The following is a 27398-nucleotide window of genomic DNA, read 5'->3' on the forward strand; positions in this document are numbered from 1 at the left end:
CAGTACCATGATGGAGAAGCCTAGCGCAGGTCCAAGCATGAAGACTTAGCGTTTGTCATAGTTCTAGTGTAGCCACCTGTATTGTGAGAGTCAACCTTCCCCCATTTTTTTCAGAGACCCATACATAGGCAATGACTCAAGCAAACTTTATTTATTTTACCCTGCTTCTCAGACAACTGGTGTCTCCCAAAGTGGATTACATAAATGAAAAGAAGAACCTGCAATTAAGTTTACAAATGAAAAAAACACAACACACAATGGAAGGGGAATTGAGGGAAGAGGCTGAGGATGTGGCCAGTATGAACTTCCCTTGCTTGAATAGTAGCTGATAGCTTCTGTTCCTGTGGCTGCAGTCACGAGTATTCTTGCTTCTGCAGTCCCAGGACAGTTGGAGCCAAGTGGTCTTTCTGGCAGCTCCTTCCTTGGCCTCCCCATTCTGAGGGACAGTTGGAAGTGCAGTGGTTCTTGTTCCATGGCAAATGGCAGAGGCCAAAGTGCGCTGCTCTTTAGTTCCTAACAGTAGCATGAAAGTTGGGAAAATGTGTACTTGTACCTGTAAAGTAACACTTTCTTCATCGTATTCCATCTCTCTTAGGTGAAGCAGTGTATGTTGGCCGAAGGAAAAGGAGAAGCATTGGGGTCTAATCTAAGAACACAAATTTGAGCAGAAGATTTCTCAACTGCTTATGGTTGCTTTTTTATCTCAGTGGAGACAAAACCCCCATTTCCAGTGACTTCCAGCAAGTGACGACTAACACTTGGTACTTTGGGAATGGTTTTCATAACATTTTATCTTATTTCTAAGATATGGGTGGCTTCCAGTAGTACATATTGAACTAATGGCTCATTTGCTTGTTGTCCCATATGAATTGGCTGGAACAGAGTATAGCCCTCATCTAAACCCAATGATTTTATAACAGCATAGCCTCAAAAGTTGTAACTTACTCCCCAGGAAATTCACACTTCAGTTTCTCTGGATGAAGATTAGCATGAGAAATCTTCAACAGAAACTCAACCAAAGTTGAAAGGATTGGAGTCAGAGGTTATGTATCTTCCTTTGAAGTAGGAGAAAGCATATCCAAAATAATCAAGAATATGGATTTAAGAGTAAAGGCTATGCCAGTTGTGATAATACTCAACTATATGCTAGCAGGATGCATAACCATAGGCTACATTTTATTATTATTAAATCCACTTAATCTGTTATAAAATGCATTGCAAAAATGTGAAGGACCTTGGGGCTGTTAGTATATAAGCACTTTGTTGGAAACAATTTTTAAAATGTCTGCTGTGGTTTTAATTACTACAAAAGTGCCTTTTTAATATAAAGCTTCCCGATTAGAGGTTGTTTACACTCTAGCCTCACTTCAGCAGAAACAAGACACTGAAGTATTATGACAGAGAAAGTCAGGGAAGCTTATGCATATAAGTACAGCAGCCTGCCCACCTTCAAAAGTGAGCAGTTTTATCTATGGCCATTTCTTCCTCTACTGCCTGCTTGCAGTGAGCTTCTCCTAAGCCATCTGTTGTTTTTAAGGTGCGGCAATCCCCATTAGCATAGAATGATGTGCAGCAAGGGGAATTTAGGCAACATGCCTGAGTCTGTGCAAAGTCAATAAAGTTTATTTTCATGTGTCCTAAATCATATCAACATATCAAGAAACTAATGTTGTATAGTGTGAATCCTCTATCTTGTTATTATACATGCAATCATGGCAGCAATAAAGTGATAGCTAAGTCTGGAGGGACATGTTTTTGGGCCACAGGAAATTTATCAATGTAAATCCTGATGTTGCGACACATCTCAAGATGTTACGGAATTGTAATTTGTTCAAAACATTGCTGGATATAGGTCAACCTTAATTCCTCCATTTGCTTCAAGATACAAATTTAGTGTTCCATAACTGATAGCAAAAGATTCAGAATTTAGCTAAGAGATCAAGGAAGATCAAATTAGAAAAATTAACACCAGTGCTAGAAATACACATTTCCTGGACAGGTTACCTATTGCCTCCAACCTTATCAAACATATAAGTAGAAATTGATAGCTGCAGTTCGCCATCTTGTGAAATAAAAACCAGTTTTCTACAATACAAACAGGTAGATATTTGCATGGCTTTCTGGTGTGACCTAAGACTAGCACTTCCACTAAATGTGTCCAGTGGGGCTTTGAACTTTTTTCTCCATGAATTCCAACATACCTAGGTAGCTAATCAGAATTAGTTTGTGACATGGTACTGAGCTTGGGAGCTGTTTGCTAAGGGACTTAGAATTACATACAAGCCCTTAAGTGCACAAATTATGTCTGGATCTGTGACCCTTGACATGATGACTTGTGCTCAAGGGATTCCAAACAGGGTAAGATGAATTTCCTGTAACTGGCATACTGTTTGTCTGGTTTTGCAACTTTGGAGCAAACATCATATTAAATAGTATTTTCAACTGATCAAGCAATTGGTTGTGCATTTAAACCAGCTGTATCTGTTACTGAGACATTTACTTTTTAAAAAATAAAGTTACTTCCAATGTGTTAAGTTTCTTTCTTCCTCTGTCCCATGAGCTGTGTGGTTTACACTATGTTTCCTGATATGCTTGCATATTATACAGGTAGGCAAGGGTGAGTCATTTGGTAGATGAATAGAAACAATGTGTTTCCCTCTTTCAAACCCCATTTTGTTTTGATACAAAGTGCCCATGTTTCTTCTTAACATTATCTTTCAAGTGCAATGCTATACATATCTGCTGAGAACTCCTGTTTAGCTCACTGGGATTTACTTCCAGCTAAGGGACATGGGTGGCGCTGCGGTTTAAACCACTGTGCCGCTTGGACTTGCCGATTGGAAGGTTGGCGGTTTGAGGCCCCACAACAGGATGAGCTCCCGTTGTTTGGTCCCAGCTCCTGCCAACCTAGCAGTTCGAAAGCACGCAGTGCAAGTACAGTGGTACCTCAGGTTAAGTACTTAATTCGTTCCAGAGGTCCGTTCTTAACCTGAAGCACCACTTTAGCTAATGGGGCCTCCCACTGTCACCACGCTTTCTGTTCTCATCCTGAAGCAAAGTTCTTAACCTGAGGTACTATTTCTGGGTTAGCGGAGTCTGTAACCTGAAGCGTCTGTAACCTGAAGCGTCTGTAACCCAAGGTACCACTGTAGATAAATAGGTACTGCTCCAGCAGGAAGTTAAACGGTGTGTCTGTGCGCTGCTCTGGTTCCGCCAGGGGCAGCCTACGTCATCCTAGCCACATGACCTGGAAAACCTGCAGAAGCGGACAAATGCTGACTCCCTCAGCCTGTAAAGCGAGTTGGGCACCGCAACCCCAGAGTTGTTCGTGACTGGACTTAATTGTCAGTGGTCCCTTTACCTTTAAACATGCACAGGATTGCATCCTTAAGAGCATCAAAATAATCTCAGTCATTTATCTGAATTTTGGTTTTCTGTGGCAAAAAAGCGTTTAAATTTTTGAAGATGGCTAATATCTCCTCTCATTCTCATTATTAGGCAAAACATACCTAAGTCCTTCAGCTGCCATCCAAGTGGTGGCAGCTGTGGTCAGAATTGCCTGTGCTTGTGTCCTACCTACACCCTTGCTGCAGCTGGTACAAAATACAGTGGCCAGTGTGGTTTTTGGCATTAACAGCCCTTTTCTTTCAAGACACAGAAAGAACAGGGCTAGTGGAAGAAAAGTATAGATTCCTACAAAATAGGTAATGGACCACAATCCTTATTCTACAGATCTTTCTTGCAGTTTATTTTGTTTGAAATATATGGGCTTCACTTCCTATGCTTTCAAATGAAAATGAACTTTGAAAGCTTGTGGGGGCAGGGGCAGGGGCAGATATAATTCTAATTCACCAATTAAAAAAAAAGTTTGCTACCAAGAGTAGGCGGTTCACAGGGAAATACTTCAAGTACAGCACTAACTGAATTGAAATTCTTCCTTCTGAAATTTTATTGTATCTCTGCCTAGAGATAAAAGAAACCACATCCCAGCCCTTAAAATAGCACTTTCAAGGGGCCAGAACTTGTGCTTTGGTAAGAAGCTTTTCTAAAGAAAACAAATAGTAACACCTTAGCAAGAATAAAAATTTTGTGCTCCAGAAGAAATCAGTAGCATCAACTTCCAAAGAGATTATTTAGAATCTTAAGATCCAACAGTATTCCTATGTTCCACTGATTTAAATGAAAGTAGGATAAAGGAAAAGTTGTTCTTACCTTAAATGGTATTGCACTGAGGATGTAAAGAGGGCTCCAAGCAGATTGCGTTGCCTGCCTTGCAGCTTGGAGGCAGGAAATGCCTATACAGTGGTGCCTCGCAAGACGAAATTAATTCGTTCCGCAAGTCTTTTCGTCTTGCGAGTTTTTCGTCTTGCGAAGCACGGTATCCCATAGGAATGCATTGAAAATCAATCAATGCGTTCCTATGGAAACCGCCTTCAGACCAGGTCCGGGGACAGTCTGTCCCCCGACCTCTTCTGAAGGCCGGCGGGGGGGGGGGGGGCGAAAGTCTTTGCTGCTGCGCACCTTCCCCTCTTTTCCCGGACCTGTCCTGAAGGCTTGCGGTGGGAGGAGGGCTTTCCTTCCTACCGCCAACATTCAGAATGCTGTTCTGAATGTTGGCGGTGGGGAGGAAAAACCCTCCTCCCACCGCAAGCCCCGGGAACAGAGGAGAAGCCCTTCGCACCTTGTCCTCTGTTCCCGGACCTCCCACCGCAAGCCTTAGGACAGGTCCGGGAACAGAGGAGAAGGTGCGCTGCGCTTCCCCGCTGTCCCCGGAGATTTCCCTATGGGCTTTCGTCTTGCGAAGCAAGCCCATAGGGAAATTCGTTTTGCAAAGCCGCTAAAAAATCGGAAAACCCTTTCGTCTTGCGGGTTTTTCGTTTAGCGAGGCATTCGTCTTGCGGGGCACCACTGTATAAGTTTTCTGCTCTGTTCCTGTTGAGGCTCAGTCCTATTTCTTGGAACAGCTTAGGAGAAAACAAAACTCAACAGCACAAAATGTGATAAAATACATACAAAATAGGAAAAAACCAGAAAAAGTGGGAGAAAAACCATTCTGGAAACCAACAAAATCCACAAGTACTAACACAACTGAATATGTATTACTTTCCCATGCTGAGCCTGAGGGGACTGCAGTGAGGAGGAAAGTGCCTGTCGTTCACCACGCATGGATTGCATCTCCTAAGGAATGGCGGCCATTATGCTTTCCCGTTTCTTTGCTCCTTGCTGCCTCCAGATGTTGTAGTTTCAGAGCTGGTTGGTTTAGGACTCAATGAAGCAGCAGAGGATGATATCCCCCGTTTCCCCTCCAGCCGTAACTCGCCAGAACTCCATTTCAGCCCCTCTCAGGTGGGCACCATTGCCATTATAAGAGAACAGAACAAGGGAGGTGTTCATGGTGAGTCCAGCACCTCTTTTTCTAGAAAATTAACACTGGATGTCCCTTGCACAGGACTCAAAGGAAGAGGCTGCACTTGCAAGGGCCCTCCCTGGGATCTTTAGAAATAGCGGGCCACTGGATGCTTGTTGCAGCTACTGCTGAGTGAGGCCCCAACCCCAAAACTCAGCTTTTTTCCCCCCTTCAAAGAAGTAGCCCTGAACTGTAGGGGTTTGTCTGTCTTCCCAATAAAGAGAAAGTGGAAAATCAGCTCAGGATGGAGCTTAGAAAGGGAGAGAAAGAAAAAAAGGCAGGACACAGTGAGGAAAGGTGAAGGAATTTTTCCTTTTTCTTTTTTACACAGTAAGAGAAAAAGAGAGGAAGAGCAGCTGTAGAAAACAAATAAGAACAAAAGACTCAATATAAAAAGGAGAAAAAACAACAGGTTGGCTATAAGGGAAAAGCCTTAAAGATTCCAAACAGAATGTTTCTCAGAGTTGAGACAGGAAATGGACTGAGCCTCAACAGAAAGAGAGCAGAAAAATCTTCTGTATAAGTTTTGGGCATTTCCTGTCTCCAAGCTGCAGCAACACAATCCGCTTGGAAACCTCTTCCATCCATAGGTGACAGGAATGGCAAACTGACCTTAGATGGTATGATTCTAGCAACTGACAGGCTAAAAAAAAAGACACTGATTCAGTAAAAAGTTTTCTCCTTTGACATAATCAGCTTAGCTCAGAATTATGAGGGCTTTTTGGTGCCCTTGTAGTAGAGCAACAAAACTGAGCTTCAATATTAATGGCAGTGTATTTTCCTTCATCAGATTATCCGTGAAGGAAGCCATTTCTCACGCCATCAAATCAAAGCCATATATTGATATCATTTTCAATAAACTCCACTGTGTGCCTCCATAGGGAAACCAATCAGGTGCAGGTGCTCAAAGTTTCAGCCAGGAGGGGGAGCCTAACACAAAACAAAAATGCAACTTTTTTGTACAATTAAACCTGCTTTTATAACGGTGGGGAACTTGGTGGCACAAAGGGCAGACCCCTTTCATGGGGCTTCTCTAATTAAAGCATTATCTGACTGACTGCCTTTACCCTGTTCATTTGTGGCTAGGTTCAGACATCACATACACACAGCATGGTTTGACTCTCAAGAACGTGCCCTTTGTTTGTAAGGTCCCTTTTATGTTCTAATTTCCTCCTGGTTTCCAGGGATAACCAAATTTGACAAAATACAGCAAATGTACTGTATATACAAATCAAGTTGCTTCTATGGTTTGAAGTGTAGATCAATTTCCGGTATATAGTAACCATAGCACCACTGATTTTGATGTCATGGAAACCTAGAGTTACCAAGAATTGGAAAATAAAAAGAATCAGAGTATGCAAGTACAAGAGGAAAAACACATGCACATTTCTGACAGTTGAACCATGGTTTGGCACCTGACCCTAACATCCTGTGTCATGACACCGGGAACCACATTGGGATAATAAAGGTCTGATTTTGTAGCATGTGAAACATGCAAAGAAATGAACACTTTATATGCAACACAGGGCAATGATGATGGAAGAACGCCACCAGGCAATCATCAATATAGGAAGAAACCGAGTAGGGCTAAGTTCTGGTGCTCATTTTGGTTCTGGTGCCCCAAGAAACAGCAACACCACAGCATCCTTTCAGACTAGCACACAACACACACAACTCCCCAAAGGAATCCACAAACTTGAGATTTTTAAAGAGTTTTTTAAACAGATAGAAACAGTATTTAATGTTATAATCAATACTAGTTATTTCGTAAAGGTGACTTTTAAAAAAAGTAAAGGCTTTTGAAAACTTTCCCACCAAAACAATTCAGAATAAACAGATTTCAGAACTTTGTAAAGAGCAAAATGCCACATTCTAGGTGATGTATATGCGAATGTACAACCTGGTACACAATACATATTTATAAAATAAAATGTGATGTATTAAGGCTAGCTATGAAATAGTTAGGTAGATTATGATTAAAGGAAAACAAAATTTAACTGAAACATGCATCTTCAAAGTATGTTTACTATACTGTCACAATTAAACAATCTGATCTGATAAGATCAACCTCAGCATCCGGATTCAGTAGCCAAAGTATTGAGCACACTTGATTAAAGTACTATATATTTTTATAATCTGCTTCCTTCACATGCAGGAATGCTGCTGACATAATATAAAATTTGTAAGAAATTGGACAGTATTCACATTTAATGAAAAGACTGCAAATGTGAAAACTTACAATTGATTATTCAAAGCTACCTACTAAAAGATTAGGCTGCGAAAAAACAGGAAGCAACCAACATTTATATTACAAATCTAACTTTGGCATATCAAAAGGACAGTCTACAATACTGTTTTTGATATGACTCAGATCTGAAGCCTGAAAAGACAGCAGCTGCTGTTTAATGCAGGCACATCTCCTGCCAACAACATGATAAATATTTCTATCCCACCCCCACAGCAAATAAGTTATAATACAACTATGAATTTTAGAAATAAAACCATTTAACTTTAGTTACTTCATGGTAAAACAATGAAGCAGATTAAACGTTTGTCTATACATGTAACTTAAATCCTTCTATAGATCAACATACATTTTGAAAGAAAACATGCCTTGCAATCCAGACATCAGCATTGATTTGTACGAACGGGGACAGTCACAGCCATTTTCTGCTCTGAAGTTTCAAAACTGCTACTTTGAGTAAGGAGAGAATCCATTCAGTTTCTCTAATTGGAGTGAGAATGAGGGTGCATTTTTTGCACACTTTTTCTTGAGAAATAAATGATATTGTTTTATTTCAGTTTGTAGAGGAATAATGTGTATATTTTAAAGTAGACAGGAGTACTCTTTTTTAAACTTTTACATATTTTAGTGCAAGGATTTGACAAAAATTGTGGCAGCGGCAAGCATTTCTGTTACAGTAATATCAGTAATGAGGGCTTCTTTAGTGATAAAGAAACATGATCCTCTTACAAAAAAAAACCCTAGCATGTTTACAGGTTTCAGGCACTGAATGAGGCTAGTGACCCATTTCCTCATAATGGGCATAACACAACAAATATTTGGTTAAATGAGTAGTAGTATATCTGCCTAAGAATCCTCTACAATTATTCTTGGGGCATTGCAGATTATCTTTAATAGTTTAGGCTTGCTTTCCAGTGCCAACACAGTTGGATACAATTTTTTCAGTCCAGTTTTCAAATGGCTATCCTTGAAATACATGAAATATATCATATTGGATTTCAAGACCAACATTTGTGCTTCTATATCTGATATCACTGATTGTCTCCACTGAAGGTGGATGGAGTTCCACTGAGGTTCTTGGATGCAGGGTGTAGATTTCATTGTGACAGAAGCTGAAGAGGAGAAGCTGAAAGACGCACCCAAAGCCACCTCACAGAGGCTCCAAATTTATGATCCAGTGGAGTGCAGGCTAGGGACTGGGTAGAATTTAGAAATCCGGCTTTGCGTTGATGGATTAAGGCATTCAGATTCTCCAGACATTTTAAAGAAAACCTCCTGTTCCTGAAGTTTACGAGCAAATTCCTCTTCTAATGTCTAATGACAAACAACAACAACATTTAAACAAAATAAACATAATGAGCTTGGTGTTAGTTTTTGATCTGATTTATCAGAGACAAGCTACAAAACCAACTGCCCCATATAGTATTAGTATAGAATATAATATTCTATTGGAGATTTAAAGTCAATCTGCATTACCTTTTTCCTTGGTCTCAGTTTCTCTCGCCATTCTTTAAGTTCTTGGCTATGTTCCTCATCCAGCTCTTTTAATTTCTGAGTCTCGTGTTCAACCAGCAGGTGGCATTTCTCATTCTGAAAATGGGATACAGATAATCCTTTAGTAAAACTAAATCAGATTAGACATTTGGCTACTTGTATAGAAGCATATGCTGACCTAATTCTTTAATTAGCTTAATCTGTACCGTAGCCAAGATAATTCCTACATAGCAATGTTCTCTATCAAGATTTTAGCTTTTCAATAGAAACTGTTACTTGAATTCCTCAAACAGGGCATGAAGAATATGTATCATGGTTTTTTAAAACTTTATCTGAAGCTAAAACTATGACCATATCTCAGAGCTAGAATCACAAGATTTATAGTGCAGACTGACAGGGCTTTCTCGCATGATTTTTTTTTAAGTTGCAAAAAGTTATGCAATCTATCAGAATTCTACTTTTTTTGGTTCTCTCACACAGAAATTCTTCTATTTCAATAGAGGTACTAGCTTTTATGAGATCAGCCCAACCAGAAACCTCATGTTGTCTTCTCCCCAGTGCTTTTTTCCCTAAGAAAAATATTTAGAGGCACTCTCATTTTCCTACTCATGTTGAAATACTGCCCCTCAATGAGGCCAAACTTAGATTCACAAAATGTTCAGGGGTATGTGTACCCCTGCATCCCCCCAGAAAAAAGCACCACTTCTCTCTACATACACGGTCCCTATACACAGTCCATTTTGTGTATAAATATTCCCCAGTCTTCAGTTTGCCAAAATTTCCACAGCTACTTGTAGCACAGGAAAATGTTGATACACAAATATACTTCATGCAGTTGAAAAGGTTAGAAGAGATCATAGCAGTAACAAAACTGTAACACTGCTACAAATCCGCAGCTAAACCCAGCTAAGAGACATGCTGGAAGATCTGGATTAATAAGAGATGTTTTCACCTAAACACCAAAAAGATATCAAACTCATTGGCACATAAATCTCACAGAGAAGGGCATTCCACATGCAGGTCACTACCACAGAGAAGGGCCCTCTTTCTGGATATCACCCACCTGACTTCAGAAGGTATGGAGACTTAGAGGAGGGCCTTGGAAAGAAAAACTGGTGCAGATTCGTTTGTAAAAAAAACCACAAAGAACAGAAATACTGTGTGTAGTACCACAACTACAAAGTGTCACATGTAACTGCAGCACATGAAGTGCCATCACACTCAAAACAGACCTATCCCATGTATAAATTACATATAGGGGCACATTTGGGATTAACATTGTTTAACCTGCAGCTGATGTAATTCTCTAATGTTGGCTTCGCACTGCAGCTGGAGGTCTCGCATTTGATTTTCATGTTTCTGATGTTGAGCCAGTCTCTCATTTTTTTGCCTTTTTTCTTCCTGAATAGCAAACTTTCAGAGAAACAGGAGGACTTAAATTAGAATTTTTGAAATGTTTATAGATTCAAGCATATAATTAAATGACAGTGTGACATTCAAAAACAGTATACTGAAATAACAAATATTAGACAGATTTGAAAAAACATGGGCTTGCAAAAACCTGCTTGGTTCATTCTTAGTACATACTGGATAAATGTGGATCTTACTTGAAGAAGCTGATCCACAAAATACATAAGCAACAATATGACTTGGTTCTTAAACCAATTCTAATTGGCCCACTAGATTCAATAGTTTAATAGTAAATCAGCTTCAAGCACACACACATAGTTGAAGACATCACTTCCAGAGACTTGGACTCATCAGATTTTTGACTTGAGAGTTTCATAGAACTGCATAATGTGTGTATGCAGATTCCCCCTTTGTCTAAAATCATTGCTTTACCTGCTTAATCTTTTCACGATCCTGTTCCGGAGTGCTTGAGGAGTTAATTCTTAGGCTCTTTTTAAACATTGCCATCCTAGTTTTTGCTTCACTACGCTGGATTTTGGGCAATCGAGCTCTTTCCTGGGTATGCTTGTTTTTTAATTCCTCAATAAGCCGCTGGTTATATCTTTGCATCTGTTCTGTTTCCTTTAAAAAAATTTGAGGGGAAATGCATTTTATATATCAAACCTTTACTGGCATCACTTACAAACGTTCAGAATAAATAGGCCAATGCGGTCTCGTCGCCATTGCAACAGTACATTGAAAGTATTTAATATACATTTTACCCTGTGCAAATAAAACACTTCATAATTAAATTTTCTGTATCAGAAAAATTGAAGATAAATATTTTAAAAATAAATAAATAACCAGTTAGTCAACCAGCAGTAATAACAACACACAAATTTCAGCCAACTGAAAAGATCATTAAATCATATCATTTCAAAATTTGCAGCTCTCCTTTTACCTACTATCATCACTCATAGTTTTCATTTATTTATTGTCTAAACCAGTGATTCTCTACCCTTTGGGTATAATGACCCACAAGTCCAAATTTACTTGGTATAGTGATCCATCATTTTATTGTCACATAGATTTCACAACTATATTTTTCGCTCTATAAGACGCACCTTTCCTCTCCTAAAAATTAAGGGAAAATGTGTGTGCGTCTTATGGAGCAAATGCAGGTGGAAGCCGCCTGGAGTGTGTGTGCGGCTCTTGGGGGCTTTTCCCCAAGGAGGGAGAAAGGCAGCCCTTCTCTCTCCTTGGGGAAAAGCCCCCAAGAGCCACACACACACTCTGCGCACTCTTTAAAGGGAGCGCGGCTCTTGGGGGAGCCTCAGCCACGCACAGCCTCTCCTGGGCAGGGGATGAAGGCTCCCCTTGCCAGGGAGAGGCTGCGTGCGGCCAAGCAGGAAACCAGGACAGCCAGCGAGATCGCAGTGCTGCGATCCTGCTGGCTGTCCTGGCTTCTGGGATTCAGAATATATCTTTTCTTGTTTTCCTCTTTCAAAAACTAGGTGCATCTTATGGACTGGTGCGTCTTATAGAGCGAAAAATACAGTAGGCCTTCAACATCCATCTGTTTAACTGCAATTTTGTCTATTTTATAACCATTACTTGAGGCATCCAAGGAAAACTTTCCTTAACACCCCTATTAATTTGAAATTTGTGTAAATATTTATAAAACTATAATGCTATTCATAATTTTATTTATAGGAATGTAAGACCAGCTATCTGACTGCAATATATTGCTTCAAAAGCTGTAACTTTTATTCAAAAACCGCTGTGTTAAATATAACAAATTATGGCTATTTTAAATAGTTTTATTCATGAAAAATTCCATTTTGGCAAGTATCAATGGGGTAGCTGAGCTTGCATTTTGTCAACAAGTAAGTTGATGCAGGTTTTGACGGTTGCTAGACATAGTCTCAGATCATTATTGATACAAAAGATAATGATATTATTTATTATTTTGACTAAGCAAGTAAGGATGGACTGAGGGTGGTGCCAAGCCTATAAAGCTTGACACCAGCCCTTGCACTATAGGGGCAGAAAGGCACACATCCCTTTCCTAACCCCCTCCACAGAAGAAACCACCCATGCCTTCTCGGGAAATGCAGGGGGCAAACCTGCCTCCATGCTAGGGTGGGAGCAGCATTCTGACATTTTGTTGCATGTGCCAACACAACATTATAACAAGCAAACAAAAACCTGCAAGAGGTATTCATCATACCAGTTCAGAGCAAAAGCAATAATTTTTTTTTGTTTTACTTATAAAGGCCGCACCTCACTTGCTCAGGTACTGTGACCCACTTGTGGGTCATGACCAACAGGTTGGGAAATGGTGGTCTAGAGTGTTTGTGTGTCCCTCCCTCCCTGAATTTAAGGAGCTGTTTTGACCTTATGAACATTGGGACTAAATATCAGTGCATCAAATAAATACTAAAGAAAAAAAGGCAATCAGTCAATCAATCAATCAATCAATCAATCAATCAATAAATGTATTAGGATGGGATGTTTTGATCCAGAATTTGGAGCCAGCAAAGAGGACGAACTAAGATTGCACTAACTTTTTCATGCCGTTTTAGCAACTGATGTCTTTGCATGAAGTACTGATCTTTCAGTTGCTGTTTTAGCAGTTGGTGTTTTTCCTGCAAGTGTCGTTCTTCTAGTTCCCATATTGCAGCTTCACGGGCTAGAAGGGAAGAAAAATTCTGTCAAAATTACAGAGGAGTCACCCCCAAAACATTCCTTATACAATGTATTTCACAAAGCAATCAATAACAGAATAACCCCAATGAAATATTTAATGGAGAAATGCATTGAAGAAATTATTCCCCACCAAGTTATCCAATAACAATTCACCAAAATTGTAGACACAAGTAGGCTTGTTTCAGAAACAGACAAGCAATTTTAAAATGGATTTTGTACACCATTTTCTGCTTGCCTAATAAAGACTCTTATGTACAGCTACAGTCTTCAGTGGATTTTCATGCCTTCACTAGAAGGACATAAATTTAGGACATGACTCATTCCACAAGTTTCATGGGGCTTGCATGTGAGCTGTACTAGGTGCCCAGAGCCCTTAATGCTTCTTTAAGTTGATGAACAATAATCTAACACTGGGGGGAAAGGGAGAAATACCTCTCATGAGTTGTTGCTTATTGTTCAGACAGTCCCGCTCAATGGTAGCTAGCTCAGTTTTTTGCTGCTGAATGATTTTCTTTAGCGATGCATCCAGTTCCTGCTGCTGCTTCTGTACAAACTCTTGCTCCTATCAGAAATTAAGCCAAATTGAGTAAATTATGCACAAGTCTCAGATGTCTTCACTTGTATACAGCCTTCTTCTAAAGGATCTCGGAGCAGCCTTTTAGCTCACAAACTAGCAGGTAAGGCGCAATATGCGGAGAGCGAAAGATGCATACACTTTGCTACAAGCCAAACTTCAAACAGGGATCTGAACCTGGGTAACCCATATTCAAATCACAACATTATTTTCTAAGGGTCAATTAAAACATTTACACAGCAAGTGAGCTTGCTGTACTTACCACAGCATTTGAAGTGCTCAGCACTATAAAGTGTGAGGGGAAACATGCATTTCTCAACAGTAGCAAACCTATACTGGGAAACTAATGGGCCCTATGAGTTCTCTCTCTTTCTTTTCCCTCCACCAAGTACTGCTTTTTCAGCAAACATATAATTTGGCCAATTATATATGAGACAGCCTTGCGGGCAGCCACTTGCCAGCCCAAGTTAATTCTTCGTGGGCAAGTAGCTTGTCAGATCAGTTGCTGTACCCTGCTATGTCTTTGTATGCCGGGCCATTACAGCCTTTATGCTAATCAGCAAATATGGGAAAAACACACACAACTTAGAGAATCTTTAATTTAAGGACCATAAGTTCAAATCTTATACAAATTTGCTTGCAAATTATTATTAATGCATTTATATTAAATTACCAAGTAAACTAAATTCTGTTTAGGAAAGCAACAAATGACAAGATTAGGGCTGAGCTGCTTCAGAAAAAACTTGTTCAAAATTAAAAGAAAGCCACCCACCCCCACCCCCCGAAATCTTCTGGTTTCTTTCTTTTTGGTAGATTGTTACAGAAATAGCTGGGAAAAGTGTCCATTTCATGATCCCTGGGGGGCTGGGATTGATCACCGTCCAGTTTAGGAAATACTGCCTTTACTCTAAAAGACTTCTTGATGTTGACAAATAGCCATATCAGATTCAGTACATAGTGCTATTGTGACATGTCCATTATATGATCCATAAATGTCTGGAATCACTTAAGGAGGAAGAAAGCAGGGTGGGATGAAGGTCAGAATAGTCCAAGGAACAGCAAATATAAATAAATGGCTGAAAAGTATTGTGACTAAGGTAGGCTTAATGTATTTTGTGGGATGAGAATGTCTATTTTCTGTCTCAATCATTACTTTCAAGCAGAAATGGAAACTGGGGAGGGGATTTAACCCATGTAAAAAAAAAAAGCCTTCATATAAACAAGAATATTTGCTGCACAGAACCAGCTCTCTCTTGCTATCTATTAACAATGGATGGCAAATTACTCTTGAGAATCAATTGAACTGTCTTGATTCACTCCATGTGCGAAGGATACTGAAAAGGTTTAGATTAGAATGAGTACATCTGTCTTTTACAGAACATGTGCAAAGTCTGGGGAAACCTCTGGCCCACATGAATCTTCTCCAAGATAAGGATGCCTATTATATTTTCAACATTGTATTTTCATGTTTCAGAGCAAGATACCCAGACCAAGTAGAGGACACGTGATAGCCTAAAAGACCAAACACTTCCAAAATTCAAAATCCAGAATTTACAAGATTGGCTCCTCAATGGCACTGTAAACAGTTTCACATTAGGAAACTGACGTACACATTAAGCTGCACCATCTATACCGCGTAATGTGAGACTGGTAGAGAAAAAGGCTTCCAAAGATTAACATAACAAGACACGTTTAGCTATTTTAATGGAAGTGGTTACATGTGAAGTATTTATCACCTATTTTGTGGAAAGGAGCTTTATGAAAACAGATGTCACAAGCTCAGAAAATAACTAGAAATATTGGCCCTACACTAGAAGTTGATCCAATACTATACAGATCATTCCACCAATGGAAAGAAGGCTGTGTGGAAATCTAACAATGTCTGAACACTTACACATTATTTCCAGGTGTGGGGTGGGCACATGGTATTATGTGCATCTCTCTCTATTATATAATAAAATTTATGCAGAAATCTTGTATCAAATACAACAGGGACACTTCATGTTGAGACAGGCCCATGTTTTATGCATTGGGTAAGTCACATCTGATGTCCTTGTAGTTCAAAAGGTTCATATAAAAGGAAGACGTGTGATTTATGGACACAAATGAGAAAATAAATAACAAATGCAAAGTTCACCTCCAGGCCAGGTTGCACAGAAATCATCCGCCCTGATCGCAATTCTTTACTTGCTAGTAATCTTCAGACAAATTGCATCTGACCAATTTGATGAAGATGTTATCAAAGTCTGATGTTCCTACTCATCTCACAAGAACCAACAGAAAGCACCATATAGGAAGATTTGTACATCCATCAGAACTGGTCACTTCTTTTCCTAACAGCAGCTTCTCTGTGCAACATGCTAACTCACTTTTAAAAGCTACAAGGGATTAAACAGCAGCTTCTATCAAGTAGGTGGGGGAGGAGGAAAATGAGGAATCCATTTGCCACCCCCCCCCCCCAATGAACTTATGTGATTCTATTTATTCATCCTCTTCAGGAAAAGCACAATGTAGCAAAGAAATTAGATGGACAATGGAACAGTGCAGCAGTAATGGTAGTAATCCTCTGTGTTTGGGGACATTAGGTTCTTAAGGTCCCTTTCCCTTTTTGCATGCAAATTACCCCTGGTTAGCATTAACTACAATGCAACATTAAGTTTGCACCAGTGCTAACCATGGTTAGTTTTAATCAAAACTTGAAAAGTAGATTTTCACTGCAATTTTCAAATCTTAGTTTAAAAACTAAGCATATTTAGTGGTGAGGTAAACATAACACCAAACTAGAGTTAACACTAACCAGAAGGGAGGACCTGGAAGCCTACTGCACAATTCCATATATATATATATATATAAAGTTAAAGTATAGCTTCTTTTTTTAATTCTCTCCTAATGAAAGTCAGTGAGAATGAAATATGTTCAACTTTGGTTAACTTGTGTTTCCTGAAAACTATAGAAAATATACATTATTTTAAACATTCCCCCAAAACTGAAAGCTTTACTTTCAGAATATTTTTTTTTACAAATGCTACCTTCTTCACATCAATATTAGGGATTGAATTGTCTCAACTCCCTGGAGAGTTGAAGGAAACCCCAAAGCAAATTTCAGAGGATGCGGGGGGGGGGGGGCATGTGAGAGGATGAGTGGGGGGAAAAGTTCGTAGTCTACCCCTATCAAAATTCTAATGAAAAGCACGGGGGAAAATTGTACAGACAAATCCAAAAACCCAGATCTGTAGAGAACAACAGATGTCAACAACAAGAAAGGTAAAGGTCCACTGTCTACTTGATGGCTTTGATGAAGTGAGACAAATGGCAAATGTACCTGCCCTTCTCAAGCAGTAATTCTGTCAAATTGCAGGAGCTGGATTATTAAACTGAAATGAAAGCAAGTAGTGTTTTAGTCCTGAGGTTTTAGATGAGTATGTTTTAGAACACAAAACATGAGAATAACCTAGATAAAGGATATTACCACAAGGATATTATTCTGTAGTTTTGTGAACGAAAGGTCAGTTGACATAGACTTCCATGTCAGGCTTGTGATCACTAACATTGTTACGCAATTAAAAGAGACAGAGAGATTTGGTATACAGTGCTGATGGGGAGCCTAGATGTTCTACAGATTCCTGTTCCCAGAGCCATGTAACAAAAGGCTGTTTCAATAAAGTTTGCAAAGCAAACTTTCCACCTTCCTACTAAAATCCCAACTACAATCTGGTGGAACAGAAGAGAGAACACAAAGGTAGAAGCGGGTTTGTTTAAAAAATAAATTACCACTACTGCACAAGGCAGAGAAGAAAATTTTTTCACAAGGGTGTTCCTTGCCCCATGAGTCAAAACTTAGGATGGCTGACTCTATAAGGTACAGCAGGGAACACCCATTGTCAGGTGGTATCAGGGAGCATTCTGGAAAATGCCTGTTTCACTGCACACAGAAAAGCAAAACATAGCACTGGTTTCACACATGTGCTGAAAATCAACAAGTCTCATTTGCCCAGTTTGTCCATCGCAATCTTTGTGCAGATGAACACATTTTTAGATTTTTTTAAAAAATTCATCAGCACATGCGTGTCAGAGAAAAAGCAGACCAACAAGCTAGAACTACAGAGGAAACATCCAATTTTTGGCATGTTGGACTTACATCCTGCATTATTGCATTGAAGAGGGTACATGAGGACAACTGAAAAGACTGAATCATAACCTGAGCAACGCCCTGCAGAGCAGAATACAATGTACTTCCCAGGTCAGAATGCAAGCACAAACCATGCATTCAAACACCGAACATAAGCAATAAGACTGTATGACTCATTAGTGGAGCACCTCCCTCCCTAAAAGTAGAAGTTGTACTGAATTACTTCTGTTAAAAGATGTAAAATTTCTGAAGCTATAGTTTATACCTACAGTGATGTGGGTGGAGCTATGAGAACAAAAATTACACTGTATTCATAAAGACACCAATTGCAAAACGAAGTAAAAACCTTTATGTCATGTCTTCAGTATTTATTTTATTTTGCTAGATAATGCCCTACAACCTAGTCCTATTTAACCTATATTGTTAACTCTCTGTGCCCAAAAGGTATTAATGAATTTTCTCCAATATATTTAAGACTGTAGTTACTCAATAAGCCTTCATGTAGTACAATATTGGCTGGACGTACACCTTCTCAAATATCCAGTTCCAAGAGATGTGCACATTAAAATATACACAGTTGTCTTTAGAGGGAAGTAGCATACACTACTGTGAATATCTGCAAAAGCAGGATCCTGCTCCATACATGAGATAAACTCTTTCCTCTCTTTCACTCCCCTAACATTCCACCTGTCTTTCTTTAGTGCACTGACTCCTGAGATTTCTCTGTCATTCAGGGAGTTCAGCAGCAGTCTCCTGACCCCCTCACACCCTTGTACAGAAACTGTGATACAGCTCACTTTAAAAATTTATACCTGAAGCATTACTTCAGAATTACTTCTGTCTCATTGTACATGAATACATAGGAAGTATTCATGGATATCAGAAGTTATCTGCACTTAGTCTGGGATTTAATACCAAGACAAGGAATGTCAACAAAAAGTGAAGAGTTCTTCATTGCCTTATTCACTATATACACTACCACACACCCAGATCCTTATATAGTTCAGCTGCGCTTCGTTTCAGACAGGAAATGTAATCAATAGTATGTCTGCTGCAATAGCATGCTTGGAACACAGAAAGTACAGGCAAGCCATTAAATAATAAACATGGACACCATCATGTCAACTGCATTGCCTGGGATTAAAAGATTCAAAGGTAAGATATAATGAAAAATTGCTTATAAAAATATTATTTACTACTTTTACACTTTGATAACGTTATTCTTTATGGTAAATGCCCTGAATAAAGTAGACATTACAGCCTGAAATTCATATCCACACCTGAATACACACTAACTACATAAACTGCATTTTTATAACTTTGGCTGTTGTTCTAACTAATCACATCTAAGTAAATGAATACTGAATAGATTGCACTTCTGTTTATATGACACGTTTGAGCTACGGTTTTAAGAATGGTCAGTCATTACAAATTAATATCATATTTACTCAGAGGGAAAACAAAAAGCAACCACTATGGAATGGTTAAAGCTATTGTGAACAAAGCTGCTTGGTTGTTTTTAGAAGCATGAAGCTGCTACGGTTACCTGAGCATGCTGGGATTGAGAAAGTTCCTCTTTCTTGCGTTTCATGAGCTCTTTTCTCAGCTCTTTTGGTGCTTTCTCCACTTCATTAAAAACCTATAGTGCACAAGCATGCAGAAGGTGGGGAAGATAACCCTTTTTCTCCACAGCAAGCATTTTATGGTGAATACGAGAGGAGCAGGTCAGGCATTATAAAGGTTATCAGAGAGCATGCATCGAAGCCAGAAGAGTTAGCTTGGCAGAAGGTGGATGGAAGAAGCAGACATGCACAAAGCATTTGCGGACTGCATTCTACAAAGAAGTGCATGAGCTAATTGTATTCTAGAAACTAGTTTCATTTTGCATGCAACTACTAATTAGATGCTTTTACATTTACTTTTTATGCAATCATTCAGTATAACACAAAGGAATTTAAGACCGTTGTCAAAGGAAGAATGATATTGGGAGGGACAACAAATGATTGTACTGTCATGGAAAAGCTCCAAAATAGCAGGATGTTTAGATTTCTCAAAAATAACAGCTACTGTTGACATTATGTCTCATTTGAGACACAACTGTATAAAGAACAACTTTCATAAAAGTAAGCCACCTCAAGAGGGGCATTTGCAGAGCCTAGGAAAGTGTAAATCAATTGTCTAGTTTCATATAGCTTATCTAGCTAGTGACATTCAAAGAAGGCAACCACTTACAAATATTTTTCAGCAATGTATGTCAAAGTATCTAAAGGATAATTTTGTCAGGAAATAATAATGCATGTTATATAGATAATCAAAAGTATGATTGTGTATTTTTCATACTCTCATGAAGAGATTCAGTACTCTAGATGTTATTTCCTACAAAAGAACTAGGAGGTCACAACTATCCAAAAACAAATGGCTGTTTAAAAGTCAAAGAACCCAAAGAAAACAAAGCCCAAATCACCACATGCTACTGTTCAATGAAAAAGATTGGTCCTGAGTGCATTAAACCTCTTCACCAGATTTCCTTTTGAGACCCAATTACCAATAGAGACTCAGAGTGCAAGAAATTCAGCAAAAAGAAGAAGTAATAGTCAATATTGTGCAAATTAAACACAAGTGATGGTATCTTGGAGATTAAATGACATATAATACTTAGTATAAAAATCATGAAAAGTTGTTTAAAAACCAAATGAAAGCATCTAGAAATCTGTGCAATCTGTTCATATTATATGCCTCAAAATTGGTATATTATCTAGAAATTGTTGAACTGCTTTTTTAAAAGTTAAGATGAGAAGTAAAAGATTACAGGCACTTTCTGCAGAACAATGAGATCATAGGTAGAATTTCTGCATTTTGCACAGCTGTATTTCTCCCATCCAGTGTAATGAAAGAATATAAATTTCAATTTAGTTTGATTTTAAATCAATTGAACTTGATACATAACTATGCTCTCTGCTGAACTCAAACTAAACTCAAATTAAATTTAAAAAATGCCTTTATCACTGACTGGGTATTTCTAGTCCTTAACATATATTACAATCAATCCCCCATGTGAGTCATTCTGAAAGATCAAGGGTTATACAGCGGTACCTTGGTTTATAACCATAATCCGTTCCGGAGGTCCATTTGTAAACCAAAACAGGTTGTAACCCAAGACGTGCTTTCGCCAATGGGGCCTCCCAAAAAAATTTGTTCGTAATCCAAAAAAAATTGGTTGCAATCCAAAAAAACGTTGCAAATCAGAACATACACTTCTGGGTTTGACGTGTTTGTAATCCAAAATATATGCAAACCAAGACGTATGCAAACCAAGGTACCACTGTATCCAATGCTAGTCCTACTCAGGGTAGATTCACTTAAGTTGCAGTCATCACTAACTTAGGTTCACTGGGACTAATTCAAAGTAGTGCCATGGTAATCGTTCTTCCAGCACAAGTGTTTCATCTTGCCAAATGGAAAGAGCTTGCTCTCCTATTCCAGTGTGCTGTTCTGAAGGTTATCCTTCTCCATCCGAGCCACTTTAATGGTGTGCGGAGGGAGGAAGAAAGCCCTGTTGCATTATCCAATGTCCACGTGCAGGCTTCTGCTAGCGGGGCTCAACAGTTGAATCTAGATTATTAGTTTAAATGGCTTTGTAATGAGTAGAACAAAGTTGGCGACAACAAATCTTGCTATCAGAAGTATGCATGCAAACAAAGATTGCATGCATGCTTAAGATTGCAGTTTTAAGATTTTCTGGAGGCACAGAGTAGTCTTCCACAGCACAGAGTTCTAGACTCTTCCACACAAAGTTAATTAAATCACCTTTTTAACAAATTCAACTACAAGTAAAAAGAAAAACAAAAAACCATTGCATTTTGTTATGAATGTTTCATGAACCAATGCACAAATATCCTCATCCCTCCACCTTTGTGCTGCTTTTATATGTACTGAATATAGTAAGGAAAATCTTTATTTGTCACACATATCCAAAGAGGCACATGTGACAGATATGTGTGCAATGGATTCTAGCAGGTCTCCCTATTGAACTCCTAGATCAATTTTACATTGTCTGTAACATACAGGTATTGACTACATATAACATTTGATACTGTTCCAAATAAATGGCGAAACTCCTATGCTAACAATGATGTTTAAATCATAAGGGTGGAGACATCTACACCACATAATTGTTTTTTCATTATATTTTCTTTCCTCCTATATAAGGTTACTATTTTCATTGCACATGGCTGTTTTTTATTTTAAAAAACTTTTCAGTGCTAAATATTATTATAAAAATACATCTACTGTTGAGGCATCTTATGGTGATACATCTTTTTTTCAAAGTAAGACTGCAGACATCACTGGAGACCAAGAAATACCAACCTTATTTTTTCCAACTAAATAAATAGTATTTACCTCTTTTTTCCTGTTTTTCAGCATGTTCTGAAATTTGGACAATTCTTTCTCCTGTTCTGCTTTGATGCGTTTTGCTTCATCACGTAAGCGATTTGTATGTTCCTGTTCCAAGCGCTCTATTGTCTGTTTCTGCTGTTTTTCCAGGTTTTCAATCTCCTGGTCATACTGCCGCTTCTTGCTCTGAAAAATAATTCCATTAAATTTTATATTTACCTATTGTTGAACTTGATGGGTTTGAGGCAGGGCAGAGGAAGTCTGCACAAGTAACAATTGCCTATGCTTTTCAGTTCCTAGATTTTCTAACTAGATTTCTACCGTTATGAAGCACAAAAAATACTTTAAAAACCCCATAGAAAGTCTTCAAAACTCAGAATCAGAAGTGGAACTAATTGTTATTGCACAGAGTTTAAAAATATTGGCAGAATATTCTCACTGGGACTGATACTATAAAGTTTATTTCCTTCTTGAACACAAACACACAAATTCAGCTCTTGAGAATCTAATATTTGGAACTCAACATACGTAAACTATTTTGTTAAGGGTATAGTGGTTAAGCTTTATTTTGTATGCAATCTTTAATACAGGAGCCTGTTTCAGATATAATAGGGAGTATTTTTTTCTGCCCAATGAATAAGCAGACCCCCCCCCCCAATACATAGAACACTTTTTCAAGTAAGTTTTTTTATTATCCACTGCAAGGGAAAAATAATTGCACATGGGCTAGAAGATCACAGTGTTTTGGGTACCACAGTCTACTACAGAAAGGCAAAGATCATGAACTGGGCCTCTGAAATTATTTTGAGATATTTTCTACAGTTGTCAAAGTATGCAACAGCTTCCTCTTCAGTATAGCAATCCTGTGAAGCTGTATTCACTACCTACAAGTAGAAAATAAATGTTTCTAACCTTCAAGGGTAAGAAGTGGCCACATTCTGCCAATTCTAGTACTGACCATGCCTTAACAAGACACTCTCAAGCTAAACATTGCAGCGCTTCACTGCCTTTTCCACTGTTGGCAGCCAGTGACTACATGCAGGGCTACCATTGCAGTAGTTTGCAGTTCAGTTAAGGCTTTTGGTATGCAAGTTTCATTCATAATACATAAGATGAAATGTGGCAACAAGGGCAAGGATATACCTAGAATGACTTCTAGGCTGCTTACATTAAGTAAATTAACTCAAAATAAGGGGCCTGCAAAATGTAGGTGCAAGGGAATCAAACCTTACCGTCATTTCTTGTTCAAAGCGCCTGAACATCTGTTCTCTTTGTTGTAAAAGTTTATTACTAAGCTGCTGTTGAGCTCGCTGCTCTTCTTTTTGTAGAAGTCGTAACTCTCTTAATTCTTGACGCCTGGTAGGAAGGAGAATGGAAGCAGTATTGCAGGGGAGAAAGAAACAGACCGAGTTCAGAATTCTGCATCAGTGTACAGTGTAGATGCATTGGGGGGCTGTGCAGAAATATTATTTATTTATTTGTTTGTTTGTTTATTAAATTTTGATACTGTCCTTCATCCGAGGATTACAGGGCAGTTTACAGTAGAAAAACACAAAAATGCACAACATAGTAACAAACGAAAACAATACTCTCCTACTGGGCCATAGATTGTTTAATTAGACAAGGGCCTGGGAGAAGAGGAATGTTTTTGCCTGGCATCTAAAAATATTTAATGAAGGTGCCATGTAAGAGATGGGGATAGAATTCAACAACCACGGAGCCAACACAGAAAAGGCCCATTCTCGTGTTCTTACCCGCCAGACCTCTCATGGAGAAGGCACACAAAGAAGGGCCTCAGATGATGATATCATAGTCTGGATTGATTCATACGTTATTTAAAGGGACAACATGAATTTTGTTAAATATAATCAAACCAAAGTAAGTTATTAAAAACAAGCATGAGAAAAGTTGTTTTAATTCAGAGAAGAAATCCTCTGTCATTAAGAATGGGTATTTTCAAACTCACCGAAGATATCGTAATTCTTCACTTTTAGAATCACTTTCTGTTACAATTTTAGAGGTAGTCACACTTACTTCCACACCATCAACAACAAATTTGCGAGTTTTCTTTAATGTTTTCTTGTGTCTTTTAGTTTCCTGAATAAAAGATCATGCATTATTTATGTGCTGCATAAAGTATACTTGTCCAACCTTTACTTATTTTTGAAAGAACCCAAAGCCTGCAAGTTCAAAGATTTCAGTTTCCAACCAACAGAATTAGATACTAAATTTCTTTATTTAATTCTGTTTCTTTTCATAAGATGGGCAAAGGTGGACTCAAGTTTGCTATGAGGTATGTTCTTAAAGAAGAATTCATTTCTTCAACTGGCCATTTTGGACCAGTATACTACTGAATATACAGACAAGGCTGAACTAAAGTAATCATCTGAATAACTGCTACATATGCAATCCACCTTCACTTTTACAAAAGTAACCAAGAACAGAAAGATAATTCAAACCTATTTTCAAGCTGTTAATTCAGAAGTATATACTTATAATTTCAATGTAATTTACTCTCTACTATGGACATCTAGGGTAACAGCCTTAACATTCTTATTCTGCATGAATTCAGGAACCTTCACTTAAATTTGTAGACAGATATCTAGTTATAAACATAAAATATATTATATAGTGTGTATGTTAAAAATTTAAAGGTACCCCTAACCTTTAGGTCCAGTTGTGGACGACTCTGGGGTTGTGCACTCATCTTGTCTGCAGACAGTTTCCGGGTCATGTGGCCAACATGACTAAGCTGCTTCTGGCAAACCAGAGCAGCGCATGGAAACGCCGTTTACCTTCCCGCCGGAGCGGTACCTATTGATCTACTTGCACTTTGACGTACTTTCGAACTGCTAGGTGGGCAGGAGCTGGGACTGAACAACGGGAGCTCACCCCGTCGTGGGGATTTGAACCGGTGACCTTCCGATCGGCAAACCCTAGTCTCTGTGGTTTAGACAACAGCGCCACCCGCGTCCCTCTAGTGTGTATGTTACACATTGCCTATATTAAGGCTAGCTAATATTTTTTTGCTCAAGGGCCACATTGATATTTAACTACCCCTCTGAGGGCCATGGTATACACATGCACTTCCATACAGCTCACATATGGACCAAACATACATGCACCACCACATATGTATACATACCATGCTCACCAGTTCTATACACAACTCTCTCGTTTTCTTACACACACATAAACACTCAGTTATTTCCAGCCCTTCTTATTCCAGCACTGGTGTAGTAAAGGCTGGAAACACAGCCTTTTATTTTGCACCTACCCCTGTGTTGGAGGAGTGGAGGAATATGCTGCCTTTTGTTCTTAAAGAGCAGGCAGAGAGCTTCATCTCTGATCTTAGTCTTGGGCTTAGAATGGAGACAGAATCCCAAATTTTCTGATTTTATCTCATACCTTTAAGATCCTATCTAAAGAACAGGTAGAGAAATTTTATCTCCTGATCAGATTCAGAGACAAGCTGTGGAAGCTAGTGAGCCACTTCCTATGGGTTGGTGGGGCAAATCCAGTGCATGGGCTGCAAGCTAGCTACCCTGATCTGTATCTCTCTGTTACTAATAGAATTGTTGACTCTTACTTGTAAAGATATTGATCCACTCTCCTTGTTTTTAGTGAGGAAACTGGAAATGGACAAGTTCAAATCAATGCTGCTGTTGTCAGCAGTGGAACCTCTGCCTGAATCTGTATCATTTTCTTTAGTGCTTTCAGAATCAACATGATGTGAGTTTTCAACACTATCCTGATTGCCAGATTTATCTTCTGCGTCATTTTCTGCAGAGCTAATGCTAATATTGGGTACCGGAGACACCTCATGTTCATGCATCTGCTTGGCTGCAGAATCTTCAAGCTTATTTTCAACTGGCAAACCACTGGAAACTGCTGATCGGTCTGTGTCCATTTGTATATTATTCTCATGCTTCTCCTCAGCTCTGTTTTCTACTTTATGTTCAGGTTCTGCAATTTTATCCCCTGGTGCAATGTTGCTTTCCTCAGTTCTTGCCTCTTCAGTATGTTTTTTGTCTGCTGGCTTATGCTCAATGTTGTCTGCTCTTTCTGAAACACTGACCTCTGTTTCCTTTGTGCTGCTTGTCTTCTTTGAATCGTCATTGTATCCCTCAACTAACTGTTGATCAGAATCTACCATTTTCCTCATTTCTGAGACTTTCTCAGAAGCATCCTCAGCCAGGCACTCTGCTGGCTCCTGAGCATTTTCAAGCACTTTATCTACATCAATGACCAGATTGTTGCCAGTACTGTCAATCTCTTGTGGACTACTGGTACCTTCTTTTATTTGCTTCTGTGGTTCATCAGCTGTCTCAGCTATGACCTTCACCTGTGATTCCTCAGTACCTGCAGTAACTTCATTTTTCTGACTTTCAGCCTCTTTCAGATTACCCTCTTTACATTTGTCATCCCCTTGCAATTCCTCAACCTCTTTAATTCCTTCGATAGGCTTTGCCTCTTCCATTTCATTTTCTTGGAGGTTTGTGGTACTTTCTTCTTTCACACCAGCTGCTTTAGAGACTGCATCTGTAATTTCTGCACTGCTGCCTCCATCATCAGGAATTGTTTCTTGTTTGTTTTCTACCGTTGATTCATTTGTGAAGTCCTTTCCTTCCTCTGTTTTTAGACTGGGCTCAACGTTAGTTTCAGATGCTACTGTGCCAATCTCCTTTTCCTCTTTCTGTGACTCTGTGTTTTCACTTAATCTTGAATTTTCAATTGTCTTCTCAGTCTTCTTTGCTTCCTCATCTTTATGGAGCAATGCAGATCCATTCTTCAGTTTTTCAGTGTCTTCTTGTATGGTGCCACTCGTGCTTGCAGTGTATTTCTCCTTTTCATTTTTGTCAGGAGTCACACTTGTTTTTTCACCTTCAGGTGCACTAGTACTATTCTGTTCTGTGGATGAACGCTCTGTTTTTTCAGAAACAGATTCCAGAATACTGGCATTCTGTGAAAGTTTATCCTCTTCAGAGCTGGCAATGCTGAGGTCAGATGAGGCTCGTTTACTTGCAGGTAACTGCTAAAATAGACACACAAAAAC

General features: G+C 38.9%; 2 protein-coding genes across 6 annotated transcripts in view; one reads left to right on the top strand and one right to left on the bottom strand.

The window, feature by feature from the left end:
- COL17A1 (collagen type XVII alpha 1 chain) overlaps positions 1 to 2528 on the top strand; it is a 59673-nt gene extending 57145 nt beyond the window's left edge. For both annotated transcript variants that reach the window (XM_079976041.1, XM_079976040.1), the window contains one exon: positions 596 to 2528. In XM_079976041.1, coding sequence (XP_079832167.1) covers positions 596 to 645 — 50 coding nt within the window. In that variant the 3' untranslated portion in view covers positions 646 to 2528. The remainder of the gene's footprint in view (positions 1 to 595) is intronic.
- Positions 2529 to 7120: 4592 nt separating this feature from the next.
- SLK (STE20 like kinase) overlaps positions 7121 to 27398 on the bottom strand; it is a 48196-nt gene continuing 27918 nt past the window's right edge. For 2 of the 4 annotated variants that reach the window (XM_079976057.1, XM_079976058.1), the window contains exons 10-20: positions 25932 to 27377; positions 24309 to 24439; positions 23575 to 23698; positions 22349 to 22528; positions 19494 to 19586; positions 13677 to 13806; positions 13103 to 13227; positions 10989 to 11177; positions 10434 to 10559; positions 9129 to 9242; positions 7121 to 8966 (exon numbers count right to left, since the gene is read on the bottom strand). In XM_079976057.1, coding sequence (XP_079832183.1) covers positions 8820 to 8966; positions 9129 to 9242; positions 10434 to 10559; positions 10989 to 11177; positions 13103 to 13227; positions 13677 to 13806; positions 19494 to 19586; positions 22349 to 22528; positions 23575 to 23698; positions 24309 to 24439; positions 25932 to 27377 — 2805 coding nt within the window. In that variant the 3' untranslated portion in view covers positions 7121 to 8819. The remainder of the gene's footprint in view (positions 8967 to 9128; positions 9243 to 10433; positions 10560 to 10988; positions 11178 to 13102; positions 13228 to 13676; positions 13807 to 19493; positions 19587 to 22348; positions 22529 to 23574; positions 23699 to 24308; positions 24440 to 25931; positions 27378 to 27398) is intronic. The other 2 variants (XM_079976059.1, XM_079976060.1) reach the window with 2 other exon arrangements.

The sequence above is a fragment of the Podarcis cretensis genome (assembly GCF_951804945.1).
Source record: "Podarcis cretensis genome assembly, chromosome: 5".
NCBI classification, from domain to species: Eukaryota; Metazoa; Chordata; class Lepidosauria; order Squamata; family Lacertidae; genus Podarcis; species Podarcis cretensis.